Source organism: Sinohyriopsis cumingii, chromosome 13, assembly GCF_028554795.1.
Source record: "Sinohyriopsis cumingii isolate HCF-2022 chromosome 13, ASM2855479v2, whole genome shotgun sequence".
Classification (NCBI taxonomy): domain Eukaryota; kingdom Metazoa; phylum Mollusca; class Bivalvia; order Unionida; family Unionidae; genus Sinohyriopsis; species Sinohyriopsis cumingii.
Genome location: NC_142973.1, coordinates 65,917,522 through 65,934,528, shown reverse-complemented (window position 1 = coordinate 65,934,528; position 17,007 = coordinate 65,917,522). Strand labels below are relative to the sequence as shown.

Genomic DNA, 17,007 nt, shown 5'->3' with positions numbered 1-17,007 from the left:
ATCAGTTGTCTTTCAACAAATATAAACAATAAATATTTCACCCATTTTGGATTATGATTTAGGACAGTTGTATAACGTAGGAGAAAGAATTCCAAGAAAAATAAATTTAAAGGCAATGATAATAATAACAGGTACAACCAAAAGTGTGTCTCCTGCAAAACTGTTCAGTGAAACTAGTTTGGAAAGCCAAAATTTGTTCCCATTACAATCTTAAATAGATCCATTTATTTAAAGTTTAAGTCACTGATTAACTCCTGTGTATTGGCAACATTTTATTCAGCCTTTCAGTACAGAACGTGAAATCTACTCCACTCTATCAACAAACATTATTTAATCTCCAGTGAGTGGAACAACGATATTCAATAGTTCATTTTACCCAGTATTAGTTGTATATATAACTTGTTACCTGTTGATGTAATAAATAATCCTTCACTGCATAATTTCAAAGTCTACCTGAATCGAGAAAAAGAAATCACTCCTTGCTACTATTACATTGGTGATTGGCTATGCATGTGAGGTTACTAAGTCTAGTAGTTTGATTTCTGATTAATATTCAATTCATGCATCTAACAGTAAGTATTTATCCTGGAACAGAGACAGCAAAACACTTTCTTCTATACCTTCCAAAATAATTGGATCTTAGAGCTCCCTTTTGATCTCAGAGTATAAACTTGATTATTTGGCAACCCTATGTTATCTACAGAAGATAAAAAATAAACCACTTTGTCATTAAACATCTTTGTCGATACAAAATTTAATGAGGATGACTAGAAGATTTAAGTAGTCAATACAACTCAACCCTTTGTATCGTCTTTGTTTAGTTTTCTTTTCCAGTAACAGATGTTATTATTGTAACTACTCTGTATATACATATAATTACATATGACTACTCTGTATATACATATAATTACATATGACTATTCTGTATATACATATAATTACATATGACTACTCTGTATATACATATAACTACTCTGTATGTACATATAATTACATATAACTACTCTGTATGTACATATAATTACATATAACTACTCAGTATATACATATAATTACACATTACTCTGTATATACATATAATTACATATAACTACTCTGTATATACATATAATTACATATAACTACTCTGTATATACATATAATTACATATAACTACTCTGTATATACATGTGTACATATTATTACATATAACTACTCTGTATGTACATATAATTGCATATAACTACTCTGTACATATAATTACACATAACTACTCTGTATATACATATAATTACACATAACTAATCTGTATATACATATAATTACACACAACTACTTTGTATGTACATATAATTGCATATAACTACTCTGTATATACATGTGTACATATAATTACATATAAATACTCTGTATATACATATAATTACATACAATTATTCTGTATATACATAAAATTACATATAACTAATCTGTCTATACATATAATTACAAATAATTGTACATATATTTCTTGTTTCCAGTTTGTTTTCTTTGTAACCACTTGTGACATCATCCAGATTTATGATGTTATATATTTTTTGACTGCTGGAGAGACATTGCTTAAATCCAAGCTTTCTGCTCAGTCTGCAAAAGGCTATGTTTTAACTTGCATTTGACAAAGTTTCTGAAGTAAGTTTAGCTTAGAATAAATTTATCAAAACCAATGAAATTTTTTAATTCTCTAATGTGATAAAATAATGCTAAAAGATTATTATTTAAAGCAAAATAAAAGATTTGAAAATTTGCTTTTTTGGGTTTGGTCATGGTTGAGCTTAACTCTTCATTACCCCTCACAATTCCATGTATCTTTTGCTTGCCACTGTGGTCAATCATGAAAGCCCTATAATGTTTTGCGTTTAAGTTTTAGAACAGCAAACCAGTACTAACTCTCAATTTTACTTATCCCAATTCATTACCTCTAGCATTAGTCTGCTTATCCAACTGAGGTTACTTACACCCACACAAATTTTCTGTACATACCTTTTTTTCATTTGATCTTTCCAAATACCACCAGGTGAGTGGCGAAGATGTATTCCTATTACATGTACATGTATTATTATTATTATTATTATTATTATTATTATTATATAACTCTTGTTGTCCATGCAATCAAAAAGGTTGTATTATGGGTACATCTTTAATTTACTGCAACTGTTTAATCTGCATGCTTGCTAATACAAAGATGTACATGTACAGAGAGTACAGGCAATTGTCAAGACAGGGTGGAATGTACACTGACCATAGTGAAAGCTGTAAGACATGAGAGAGTAGCATATGTCTAGGATTAGACTTGTCTAATAAATTGTACCTAGTTTTCTTTACTAGGTATAGTTAAGTATTAAATAAATTATACGTAGTTGAGTTAGGTACAGTGAAGTATTAAGTCGTACCCATTTATGTACTAGGTACAGTGATGTATTAAATAAATTATACCTAGTTGTGTTAGGTACAGTGAAATATTAAATAAATTATACCTAGTTGTGTATTAGGTACAGTGAAAGTATTAAATTTTTAAAGACATGCTTTTATTTTATTCTAAGCCATGAATTACTGGATCTTATAAGAAAAATAACCTTGATATTTTACTGGTGTGAAATGTAATATTTTTTTACTTGCTTTCAGTAGACACAATTAACATTATAAGTGAGAAATTGTGAAGTTATTCATAGTCGTTTATATAATCAAGTGGTAATTATGGCCACCATCCATTAAAGATGACTCAAGTTCCAATCCAACAATGCACATTTTTTTTCTTAATGTGATAGTTTGCTTTGAATCAGGAAATATATTCATTATTCACTTGTTTCAAGCTAATAATCATCTCTGTATTCAAGGTCAGTATTTGACATTGTCAATGAATAAAAATGTTGCCACAATACTACCTTTTTGATAAGATGGATGACAACCTTGAGACTAATAATAATAATAATAATGATGATAATAATAATAATAATAATAATAATAATAATAATAATAATAATAATAATACTCAGGTAGGATTGAGTACAATTGCATTTGGAAGGATGAATGAAAATGGTCCTGGTATTCATGAAACTTTGGGTGTCAAGAAGAAATGTGGAGATGGGGATTTGCTTACATAACCACCATGTAATTAACTCACATATAAATATACAGTCATTCTGGATTCCTCTGGCAGAATTCAAGGCATATAAATATAGTCATTCTGGATTCCTCTGACATTTATCAAGACATATAAACACACAGACTGGATTCCTCTGGCAGAATTCAAGGCATATAAATATAGTCATTCTGGATTCCTCTGACATTTATCAAGACATATAAACACACAGACAGGATTCCTCTGGCAGAATTCAAGGCATATAAATATAGTCATTCTGGATTCCTTTGACATTTATCAAGACGTATAAACACACAGACTGGATTCCTTGCAGAATTCAAGACATATAAATATAGTCATTCTGGATTCATCTGACATTTATCAAGACATATAAACACACAGACAGGATTCCTCTGGCAGAATTCAAGGCATATAAATATAGTCATTCTGGATTCCTCTGACATTTGTCAAGACATAAACACACAGACTGGTTTCCTCTGGCAGAATTCAAGGTATATAAATATAGTCATTCTGGATTCCTCTGACATTAATCAAGACATAAACACACAGACTGGTTTCCTCTGGCAGAATTCAAGGCATATAAATATAGTCATTCTGGATTCCTCTTACATTAATCAAGACATAAACACACAGACTGGATTCCTCTGGCAGAATTCAAGGCATATAAATATAGTCATTCGGGATTCCTCTGACATTAATCAAGACATAAACACACAGACTGGATTCCTCTGGCAGAATTCAAGGTATATAAATATAGTCATTCTGGATTCCTCTGACATTAATCAAGACATAAACACACAGACTGGATTCCTCTGGCAGAATTCAAGGCATATAAATATAGTCATTCTGGATTCCTCTGACATTAATCAAGACATAAACACACAGTCTGGATTCCTCTGGCAGAATTTAAGGCATATAAATATAGTCATTCTGGATTCCTTTGACATAAATCAAGGCATAAAGAAGTTATTTTAGAAGTTATAAGAATACACCAGAATGGAAAATGCAATCCCAAGATCCTTCTAGAAGATTCTAAATAGGGGATGCAATTAAAATGTATGACACTATTTTTTCCTCCACATATAATTTCACTTCATATTATCATGCATTCTCCTGTAGGATCCAGAGATATTATTTTCTGCTTTGTACGGTGGATATATTTAACTTCATATATCCACATGTACTCACTTATTAGTCCAACTGCAAACTGCACAGAGCCATATATGCCTTTTCATAATGTGCCAGAAGATCTGGGTCTCTGCAGTTTGTGAGGAATAATCAATAAAGCAATCAACAAACACCCTGATCTGTGAGCACATTATGCAGTGTTAGATCTGGGTCTTTGTTGTTTGCAGTTGGATTTGTCTTACACACAAATATGCACAGCACAAGTACCAGAACGTCAGAAACTTAGACTACAGTACTTGACATATATTTTGTGAAGTTATGATATGCAATAAAACTAAAGATAATGATTTAATTCGTTCATTATTATCCATATATTTATCCATCTATCCATTTATTCCTCTATTCATCCGTCTAGTCATCCATCGATGCAAACATGGCTAATATGCTATTAGTAGTTACAATAGGTAATGGGTTAAGATATATACAAGTGTGGGAGCCTGTAGGTATTGTATTCATGTAAATTACTTACAGTGGGTTCAAATAAAGAAGCCTTATTGAATAGGGCACTGTACACTTGCTTATAAGTAAAGTCCACCTGCAAACTGCACTGAACCAGATTTGCTGTCGCATGATGGGCTGGCAGATCTGGGTCTGTGCAGTTTTTGTTATTAGCAATCAGTAGAAAAGCACCATAGACCCTGACCTGCAGGTGCATAATGCTATAGCAGATCAGGATCTTGTTTGTTTGCATTTGACTTGACTTATAAGTGAGTATATATGGTATGCTCTGGCTGTGAATTGCTATGGGGTAGTGATTTCATATCACTAATTAAAATGGTCAGATTAATTATGCCTGGGGAAACTTGTGTAGAATGACATTTAAGTTACACTTTGTGTAAAAGTCTTTACTACAGATTCACTTCATCAAGGCACATCAATAAATTGATCACTAAAAAGTCACCCTGATATCTCTAGATTCAGAATTTAAGTTACCCATTATAGGGGAATATCATACTAACAAGTATTTTTTTTTCATTGCATGTTCATAAATGAGCCAAAAGTCTTAAGAAGTTTCAATTATACATAAATACCACTTTTTCCTGTTATCTCCAAGACTTTGTTTTTCTGTGGGTGTTTGCGTTTCTTTCAGAGATCCACAAGAGAATGTGTCTAAATTTATAGCAAGAAATAAAATGAAATTAATTTTAGTCAAACTAAATTTTAAAAAGTTCAATAATATTAATGACTAATTGAGTTTAATTTTAATGTTATTTTATAAAATGTTATAAATTTTGCTTTTTCCATAGCATATTTTTTTCTCTGCCAGTTATTAGACAATAGACAAATCTTATTTTGAGCTGGTTGGCATTTACATAATAAGAAATAATATTAGCTAATTGGAATAAACAATAAAATAATTGTAACATACATACATACATACACACACACACACACACACACACACACATGCACATGCAGATTCAGAGCTCTCTGTAGGATTTTGAAAATAGTCCAGAGCCACATTTCATCAAAGTCTGAGAGTCCAGTATCAAGAAATCTGGACAGAAATTTTAAAAAAATGTGAATTAGTGACCAGAAACAGGAGATCCTGAAAGCATGGCCTCATTGCAGAGGGCTCTCATATGCCTACTCCTACACAACATTAATAGGAAAATTCATACAGACATTCTGATTTAATCATGTACATAGCTAGTTATTTAAAAGCTTGTTTATAAGTTAAATAGGTATAAAAATTCCTTTCAAAAAAATAAATTGACACAAGTAGATTCAAAAATTAGAGTTAAAAATATGCAGTTGTAAGGGTTGGCAATTATACAATTAAGATAAAGAAGTTACACATGCAGAAAATGTTAGTATACAAGGGCAGACAACTTGACATGACTATATGAAAACCGAAAACTAAATCTTAGATGATCATTAGAAAGGATATATAAAATAAACTGTTGAAATTGTCTGTACAGATTTAGATAAATACAGTAAAACCTGTCCTATAAAACCACCCCATCTGCTAAAAAATAATGGTCTCTCAAGACATATGGTTCTTCATAACAGGTCTTTAGACTATATAATCAATAAATCTCAGCAATAAGAAACAACCACTCAAGACAGGTGGTCTCATATAACAGTGGACTTCCAAAATAGATTTTACTATATAATTTTTTCTGATTTTTTTGCTGATCTTTTATGAATCACTGGTCGATGAATATGTTTGGTTATTAACAACCATTTATGTTGGTTTTGTTAAACAGTTATACAACTAAAAGGAGTTATGTTTCAGTGTACCCATTTGCCATTGAAAAGGAACTTGGTCAGTGCAGGTAGTCAGTGGCCATTAAGGGAAATGACACGATGAATGATGATGGGGAAACAAAACTAGAGCGAATTATACAATCTGGTACTAGAATTACTTTTACTTTTAGTCAAAGATAAAACACTAATAATCACCCAAATGACTACACAACTCTTAATGCAGCGTTGAGGGAAGAGAGAAAGTGAGAGAGAAGAAGTTATTTTTTATGGTAGAATGATTTGATTTTGAGAATTGGGTGGTACATTTCCATTCGTTTGGCCAAATTTCTCTGTATTTCATTAACAGTTATGCATTTTTCAATGGAAGAAAGTGTGTATCTACCCATATCCACTCTGAATTCACCACTGGAAAGTGAGACAGAGAGATTTTTAAGAAATAACTCCAGTCTTAGTGGATTATGTTACTTATAAAACCATTAAATGGAAGAAAAACAATGGTTGAAATTTGTGTAAGTAACAATCAAGTGCACAAATTGGAAAAGTCTACCTCTCTTGTTCCATTCTTCCCACATTTATTTTGTATGATGAAAGTTGAAAAAACAAAAATTCACTTTTGTGAATGAGTCACTTTTTATAGATATTGAGTTGACTCAATGATCTGTGATTTAATTTTCAATCTTGTCACAATCACCTACACTCTTTCACCTCCTCACCTTTCTCTCGTTATTCTTCAGGCAGGTATACCCTATTGACATGTCTACTGGATGCCATAGGCATCCTTTTGTTTATTTATTATTATTGCTATTTTAACAATGATAACATAAATATTCATTGATAGCAATATCTGTCATGTGTCAGTATTCCTTGACATAAACCAACAAAGTCAATCATGAAAGAATAAATTTTCATCTTGCAACCTGTAAATTAAGTATAAAACTTTTTGAGATGTTAATTTGCTGGATAAATTATTTACCAGTCTAATAATTAAAGTCAATGAATACTTGAGATGAAGATCATTCTGTCTCTCCAAGCATGTTGACTATTTGATGGTAAAGATTACAAAAACACTTTGATCATTCACCCATCATAGTGCTGTTTTTAAACACCCCCCTTCAAAATCATGTTCCATTAGTGTTATGCTGAAAACCATTACATATATATTATTTACCTTCCCATTATGACCACATATGTAAAAGTTTCATAAAAATTATTTTCAAAATGACACTGTAATCCTCCTCCCATGGACCCAAAATGTGACGGTAAATAACAAGACCTCTTTTGTTAGTGTTTTATCATTTGATGATCCCATTCATACACTATATAATGTAGTCCTGTGGCTCCTTGTCCAGATCAAACTGGGTAGCAGAATTGCATCGACTCAATACAGGCAAGAGATAGTATTGTTTAAATTTATCCCAACCAATGGAATGTTCTGATTCCGAGATGGATTGAAATAATTACTATTGACTACATGATTAAAATGCTACAGTGGCCTAGTGGTTAGAGCATCTGCCTCAGATGTGGGAGGTTGCAGGTTCAAACCCCGGCAGAGTCATACCAAAGACTTCTATAAATGGTACTAACAGCTGCCTCCTTGCTTGGCACTCAGCATTAAGAGGTTAGTGTTAGGACTGATTGGCCTGGTGTCAGGATAATGTGACTGGGTGGGATATCAGGTTACGTGTCTGGGACATGATGCCCCAGTGATAGACATCACTTTAAACCGCCATGCTGCAGACATTGTAGCGATATGTCTGGGTTTTTTTCAAAGCTACATTAAAAATCTAGTCACACACACATCATTTACTCAGATCTTGAATTTTTGAGAGAAACTCATCAGTGTCCCAATATCTTTTGCTGTTTACTGAAGTAGCACTGTGATGTCATCTAGGTCCATCATAAAGCCCTAATAGACAAGAAAATGACCCACTTCACGAGATTTCACTCTATAATAAAAAATTATATATGAACAGATTTATGAATGGCAGATATTATTGTGTATCTAGCATAGGGGAAATAAGTACATCATTACTACCGGTATGTACCCTGTTAGAATACATCCAACTAAAGGACCATCCCTTGAGCTATCAAGAAGTATATACATGTATCTGCCTTACCATCTATACTTGGTGATAAGTAGAATTAAACTGCAAACAATGAAGATCCTGATCTGCCACAGCTTCATGTGTCTGCAGATCAGAATCTGTGTTGTTTGTTCTACTGATTGATCCTAACAAACTACACAGACCCAGATCTGCCAGGGCATTACGTGACAGCAGATCTGGCTCTGAGCAGTTTGCAGTTGGACTCGTCTTATAAGCAAGTATATATGGCATGTTCCTGGACAGTAGCTTATCACCTGACCATCATCAGTACCTTTTACAGATAAAATTGTTCTCTCCCCCTTAGGTAGAAATGTGCCCTGAACATTCTTAAACTGGTCACTTATCATCACAGATAATTGGGAGTTGGCATTTACTATCAGCATTAGATTGCCACTTTCATTTGGGGATGGCGTTATTTTTTGTTAGAGGATGCTTTCTTTCCATCAAGATTATAGTATAGATAGAATGATGTCGCAAATCAAACGTTATTGACCTATCACTAAAGCTGAGATAACCCAGCCTAATTAGTCTGCTCAGAGTATTTTAGGTTGACACTTGATATGAAATATTGTTAACATTTCGGTGCATGCAGAAAGTTTCTTAAAAATGTTTGTAAAAAGGTTTGTTATCATGATTTGAATTTTTGTATGTGATATAAAGTGGCATATGAATAGATAATAGATGTTAAGTCTGAAAATTCAACAAGTACACCTTTAAATCTTTTGCTGCTCACACCTCTGCCGGCAATAGAATTGGTCAGCGGTCTTAAAAGTATCTGAACTTGTTAGATTTTCATTATTAAGAGAGCAATATATCATTACACTAAGCACTGGCCTAAGGAGAATTACTCAAGACATTATATTGCGAAGTTCATTTATTTATTTATTTATTTATTTATTTAATCCCCATGGTTGACAAGTCTAGGGACCTTGATTACTACAGACACACCCTAGCGCTGAACAGGCAAATCAGTAATTCGTTCCATTTCAGGATTCGAACCTAGGTCCTCTTAGATGAGACATGGCAACTATTGCCTGCCTGTACATTCTAGCGTTCACCAAGAATGATGTTCTTTTTAGCCTTTTATTTAGACTCTAGAACGTGATGGATACTCAAAAAAGATAATAATAATAATAAGGATAATAATAATAATAAAATACTATTAGAATAACAATAATAATCATTATTGTCATTATCATTATTGTTATTTTCACTCCATTAACAATGACAACATGTATGTTAAATAGTAATTCACTGCATGTCCATTTGATCCAGACACTATAAAACAAATACATGTAGGTCTAGAGGAATCATTAAAAAATGAAAGATGTAAATAAATGATGTGAAATGAGTAATTCCTAAATCAGACTAAGTATTTCTTTGATATTTATGTTAAATTTGGTAGAACTACTATTGGTTGAAATTAAATTCAAGGATCACATTCATTCATTCATTTGTTTGTTCATTTGTTCGTTCGTTTGTTTGTCATTCGTTCATTCATTCATTCATTCATTCATTCATTCATTCGTTCGTTCGTTTGTTCATTTGTTCATTCATTCATTCATTCTTTCATTCATTCATTCATTCATTTTATAAAGTCATGCACTATTTCTTTACATGTCTTCCGAGATAGTTCCCGTGTTCAGCCAATTTTAGCCATACATACATTTTTTTAACATTGTGCACTACATTGTTCACTCAGAGTTCAAATTTAAGTACGCAATCTAGTTTAAACATAGTGCACATAAAGTGTACTTTGTATAAAACTTCACCTAGCATTGCTCAATATTTTGATCTGCAGTTGCAGGCATTAAACATTTTTCTGTAGTCCTTCTCTATTTTCATAAACAAAAGTATGAATTTATTACAGGGCCAATCATGGACTATCTTCCTGTGTGGCAGAAAGTGTACTTCTACGTGTGGGCTACCTAAGGGAGACAGCGAAGCACGCGTAGCTGGACTGCAGTTGACATGGATTATTCCTAAGGAAATAATGTGTATATTATAGGTCAAGGAAATAACTTTATGTGAAGTAAATAGCACTGAATGACACGCATGTGAAAAGTTCATCATGCATGCAGTCCAGAAGTGATGGATCAGTGATCAGTGAATAGTAAATAATGATCAGTGATCATTTATTAATTAATTAAAAAGTTATTTTCTTATATCAATTGATAGTTGATTATTTAGTAAGGAAATTTTATTTTTTACCATATGAAAGTATCGGGAACAATTTTAACAAAAGATGATCAAATGTAAATTTTTGTATGAGTGATCGATGAGTAAGAATTTGACATTGGCATTTGGATGTTATTAGGTTTAATTCATTGTATGGAAAATTACAAATTGGAAAGAGAAGGTCATACTGAAAGCACACCAAAAATATTTTCCTCAGGCAGGAACATGATTGAAAATGTAATGTTTCCCTCAAGCAGGAAAGTAATTGAGAAAGTAATCTTTTCCTGGCACTGACACGGTCAGGTCATACATAGGACAGAACAGATAGGTCAGCTTAGGACAAATCAGGAGATTGCAAAATTTAGTTGGGATTTTTTACTTCAAAAGAGGGAGGATATTTAGATAGAATGGTGAATATTTAATTATGGCAAATGTCTTTGACTTTCTTATCCCAATGAGGACCAGAATTTAGGCTTACCGTATGAGTAGCTCTGTTTGTATTAGAACTTTTGTGAAATTTTCCAGCCAGGGAGCATATTTTGACCAGATCTATAAAAAATTGATCTTTCATATGTAGGAGATTATGTTCAGCTATAAAGTTGGCAAACAGTGTCTTGATATGTATATCTTTATCCTCATTTTGAAGCAGATTCTACGAATATGTATTCATTGATGGAGTATTTTTGCTGTTGCATTTAATATGCGTTCATGAGATGGGTTTCAGCATGACATATAGTATCATTCTTGCTACCATAGTAGATTTTAAAGTCAGCTTTACGAGAAGGGCAAAATGCGTATTTATTTGAACTTGATTATAACGACTAAAATTCCCATATTTATTCATACCTGAATTTTAGTTGCATAGATTTTATCATTTTATCATTGAGAGATAACATATGCTTAGCCATCTTGACAAACTTTAAACACAGAAGCGAAACTTGACTGTCTTTGATGCTCTTAAGCTGTTTATTAATCTAATCATAATCAGTGAATATCTTTAATCCTATCCAAATTACTTTTGATCACATATATGGTAAACTCTAATCCATTTCAACAACTTTAAGCACCAAAACTGAACCTACCAGTGGATAGATTCAAAGAAATGTTCATTGTTTGATTCTGATTAAGCTTTTTTGTAATCAAGCCATGATTAGTCAATGTCCTTAATCCTTTTGGAATTACTTCTGATCACGCATAATATAATCCATGTTGACAAACTTCAAACACAGAAGCCAGCTGACCCTGCTGACAGAATCAAAGGATTTTGGTTTTCTACTTGAAATTAGCAAGAAATTGCCTTGTTCTGCTTAAGCCATTTCACAGTCATTTGATCACAGGCAGCATTACCATTAAAACACCTCAATGGAAGCAGGTTGTGAAAGAAATGGAAAAAATGAATTTTTCCTTTGTAATTTTCCATACGCAGTAAAATTCAGTGATTGATGGGAGGAACAGAATGTATACTCATCTTGGGAGGAAAAATATTTTCATTCAGGATTTTTAGAGATGGAGAAATGTTAGCAAATTTTGGGGTCTCAAAGTGAGATCATGAAAAGAATCACATTCATCTTTACAGTCCTAAATCTAGTTATGTCTCTTTATCTGCAGTCACTAAAATACAACAAACCAAAATTGTAATCCCTTTTTGTTTTTGTAAAATTGCCAAATTTTGCATATGTTTATACATTGACACCTTATTTGTCAGTGTGTCATCTATTTGAATGTCACATTATTGATCTGACAATTTCTGGGAAAAAATGTCCTCCTTATTTCAGGTGATTCATCCATCAGAACTAATCGGTACAATTGGGTTGGGAACAAAACAATAGGATAAATGGGTTTTTACTGTATGGAGTCTAGTCTTGTTGATCATTCTTTTGTTAATCCAGTTATCATCTTTACAAATTGTGCAATAAATGAGAACAATTTGACACAGTTATTGTATGCTGCATTCCCTCCCAAGTCCAGTTTAAAAATGATACAGTACTCCCTCATTATAATGTTGACCATGTATTGTCTTTACATGATTGTTTCATTGTTTTTTATGGGTCCATCACACTGTTTAAAGTCGGACATGTTTAGAGTTTGGCTTCATAATCATGTAGATCGTCACTTGAGAGTGACACTGGGATGTCAGGATTACATAATGAACATTAGAGTTTATCATCATGGGGCTGTTTACAGTCGCATGTGCCATGCTGACCTTTTATCAATGTCAGCTCTATATCGTGATTCCCATGTAGTTTTCAAAACTGTATTTTATATAGGAACCAGGTTAATCTGTTATTTCTTTGAGAACATTTTGCTTTCAATAGACAAGTAGACCATAACCAAATCAATAGCATTATGCAGCAGTAATGTTTCAAATTAGACTTCAGACCAACAACTTTTGAAGCAAAAGCTAACTCTTTTCAAAAGCTGATTTAATCTTAAATTGCATGTTTGGGCTGCCATGCAGTGTAGAAAGAGTGATATCTTAAGGCATGTTTAACTGTGTTATTCTTATCTCAACAAGGTTTACATTCATTTAATATAGAACACAGTAATGTGACTGGTTATTTGTCTCATTACCTGGATGGCAGGATACCATAAAATTAATATTCAATGGGAGATATTTGCTCACGTTATAGCTCCACTGGTCATAGACCACAAAGCTAATGGGAAAGATTGTTGTCCATTGTTCATTCATTATTCATTATGTCCATCACCACAAGATTGTTATCTACTTGTTATGCTACTTCTCCTAAAGTACTGGCAGGATTGCCATGAAACGTCACACACACTTTCATACCTAGATCGAGTTGATTCTAACTGAAAATGTTGCCACTTGAACATCCAGTATGGCTACCACAGTAGATATCTTGAAAATCTTTTCAATGATCCTCCTGAACAGATGAATCAGCATGGAGAGATTTTCACTAAAAGATTTCTTACAATGTTTAAAACAAAATGGTGTTGATATGGTATCACATATGACCACCACGGCAGACAGCTAGAAAATCTTGTTATTGCTACTTCTTTCGAGTGGAAAGTCATATTGACATAGAGTTTTCACCAAAGGACTACTTAATGACATGTAGCAGGGTCCAAATGAAAATTGTGCTGATCTGAATTCCTTTATGACAGGGGTGCACAACCCCTGGCCCACAGGCCAGATCCAGCTCACAAACATGTTCTGTCTGGCCCTCAGGGCAAATTAAAACAACACAGAAATCTGGCCAGTAAACAGTAATATTAAAGAAATTTGTGTTTACGCCCCTCGAGTGGTCTTAGAAAAATGTGATCTGACCCTTGGCCAAAAAGATTGTACGCCCCTGCTGTATGATATCTATCTTGAAAATCTTTGTCCTTGGCTGTACTCTTGGATGGATTCATGTATCAGCTTAGGGTTTTACTGGAAGATTTGTTATATCTAATTGGTGGTCAGAGAAATTGGTGCTGGTCCAAAATCCAATATGGCTATGATATTGATATGGCTCCCACATCAGCTGTCTTCAAACTCTTGTTTTTGCTATTCCTTTAAATAGATACTGCTGAGTAATTTAAACATGGAGGTTTCACCAACAGATTTTTATTGTGTGTCTGGTTGGTCCTAAGTGAAAATGAAAATTATCTGACATTTATTATTCCCAACACGTTGGCCATCTTGAAATAATGTTAATGCTACTCTTCCTGAATGGATGACTCGTAGCAACTAGGGTTTTTCACCAAAAGATGTCTTATGATATCTAGTTGTTCCTGAATAAAAATGGTGCTGTTCTTACATCCAATATGCCCATCACAGTTGCCATCTTGAAAAGTTTGTTACTCAAGAATATCAGAGATGGTTTCAACATTCAACAGTTATAAAGAAGAAATTGTCTTATCTTGGATTCCTGGAAATTCTTTTTAGGCAGTAAAGCATCAGTTGTTCTTACTATCAAAAGCAATTATCATATTTCTGTGGTGATATGCAGATGCTAAAAGTAAGCACACTTCAGACTTTGAAAAACTTGTAGCTGCCAGGGTTGTCCACCAGTAATAAACCAACCCATATTTCTGACCCAGGGTGAACAAAACAATGCAGGCATTCATAATGGTGTGTCGTATAATTTAAAAGAGTCAATAATAATAGTTTTCTTCTGTTATTTTTATACCCCAAGCAGCATGAAAAATGTGATTCATTCAATAAATTATTAAAAAATATTGTCCTAAAGTGACTACTTTCAAAACATATGGGCTATCTAGAATTAAATTCGTGTAAAATAGTCTGTGCATGCTTATACATCAAGACCACCTCACATAATACCCCAGCACAGATCATTGCCTATGTTGTCTGTTGTGCTGATTGCTGCTTACAAACCACATAATCCCAAATCTGCCAGTGCATCATGTGATGGCAGATTTGGTTCTGTTCAGTTTGCAGTTGGACTCTGTTTATAAATGATTACACTACTCACTTACCAGACAGTTTTAGCAGAGAACAGTAAGTAACTAGACTGCCTGTATTGACTTATATATGTTGATGTGTGTGTGTGTGTGTGTGTGATTTTGGATTTTTAACGTAGCTTTAACAGTTTTTCAGTCATATCGCTATGATGTCTGCAGTGTGGCAGTTTATAGTGATGTCTAGCACTGGGGCATTATGCCACAAACATGTAGCATGGTGTCCCACCCAGTCACATTATCCTGACACCAGGCTGACCAGTCCTAACACTAACCTCTCAATGCTGAGCGCCAAGTAAGGCAGTTGTTAGTACCATTTTTTATAAGTCTTTGGTATGACTTGGCTGGGGATCGAACCCATGACCTCCCGCATTCAAGGCAGATGCTCTAGCCACCAGGCCACCAGAGCGGACGTATCTGTTGATGATTGCCAGTCAAAGTTTGGGAACTGTTCCAGTTCAGTAAGGCATTATTTATAAATTCAGTGCTTTATGGCCTACATGCCACCCTGTTCTGGTTGAGTCAAAACCTTCATAATAGAAAAAGTAACTTATCCTTGTTTATGTAATCCAAACAAATAAAAAAATTAATTACATGCCAGTGTTTGTAAATTTGGAATAATATGAAATGCTTATAAACTAAGAGTATTTTGAAAGAGTGACTATTATTTAAAATATTCTCTATTGAAATTGATTCAGTGACCCATGACAGCTATGTGTGTGGGTGCAGATTTTAGTATTACCACAATGGAGGATTAGACGCTGCTTTGCTGACCATGACTATATGCATTCAGGATATTTTTATGGTAAAAATATTTAATCTAAAAAAATAAAAAAACAGTATGAACGAATGACTCTTGCTTTACTGTAATTTGCAGAAACCTAATGAGTAGTGAAGTGTGGTATGTTCTATTTTTGATGATTTGATTTTAATATGTCCAGCCCAGATCTGAGAATTAGCCCATCCCCCAATATTTGAAAAACTTACGAGGCTGGTCTCAGGTTTTATCATCAGTTTCGCAAGTGTGTACATCTTTTAGAAGATGGAGATGGTGCTTAAACGTTCTCATTTGACTTGATGATAATAAATGTATAAAACCTTATGCAGTTTTTTTAAAATAATTATTTTGATTTATTCTCAACTGCCTTTCACATTATCCATGTCTTTTGACGTTCCATCCAGCAAATGCAGTGATATCATCCTTGTTGTCTGTGAAGGATTTAATTACAGTCTGATTATGCTTATCTTTAAATCCTTCAAGCCTGAAAATCCTGAAGTGATTGACCTTGTTAAATTATATTGCATACTTTAGAAAGTACCGCATGTAAAGTGTTACCCTAAAGTTGGAGCAGACTTTACCTCCCATTGATGAGGAGCCCCGAGTGGCCAAGTGGTCTAAAGCACTCTCCGTTACTGATCACTGCCATCTCACCTCTGTCTGTACCAGTTTGAGTGCCGGTTCAAGTCTCAGATTCGGCCAATGTGGGTATGTGAGAATGCTTGCCAGTAGCTTCTCATGGGTCGGTGGTTCTTTCCCGGGTTTTCCCGGGTTCTTCCTCCACCATTAATACTGGCCACCATGTATGGCCTATCGTGTGCTGAAAAATGGCATTAAACCCCATAACAACAACAACCTCCCACTGATGTGTACAGAAGTAACATTGTCAGGCAAACATGTAACTCAGGCATTGTCAGGCAAACATGTAACTCAGGTGGAGATTATACTGTAAGTGACTCATAACGATGTCTGAAATAAACATTGATCCTGTAGACATTTAAGAA

General features: G+C 33.7%; 1 protein-coding gene across 1 annotated transcript in view; it reads left to right on the top strand.

The window, feature by feature from the left end:
• LOC149785747 (peroxisomal membrane protein PEX16-like) overlaps positions 1 to 16,327 on the top strand; it is a 77,249-nt gene extending 60,922 nt beyond the window's left edge. Inside the window, exon 10 of the mRNA XM_089979650.1 lies at positions 10,493 to 16,327. Within this exon, the coding sequence (XP_089835776.1) occupies positions 10,493 to 10,554 (62 nt within the window). The 3' untranslated portion in view covers positions 10,555 to 16,327. The remainder of the gene's footprint in view (positions 1 to 10,492) is intronic.
• The last annotated feature ends 680 nt before the right edge of the window (positions 16,328 to 17,007 follow it).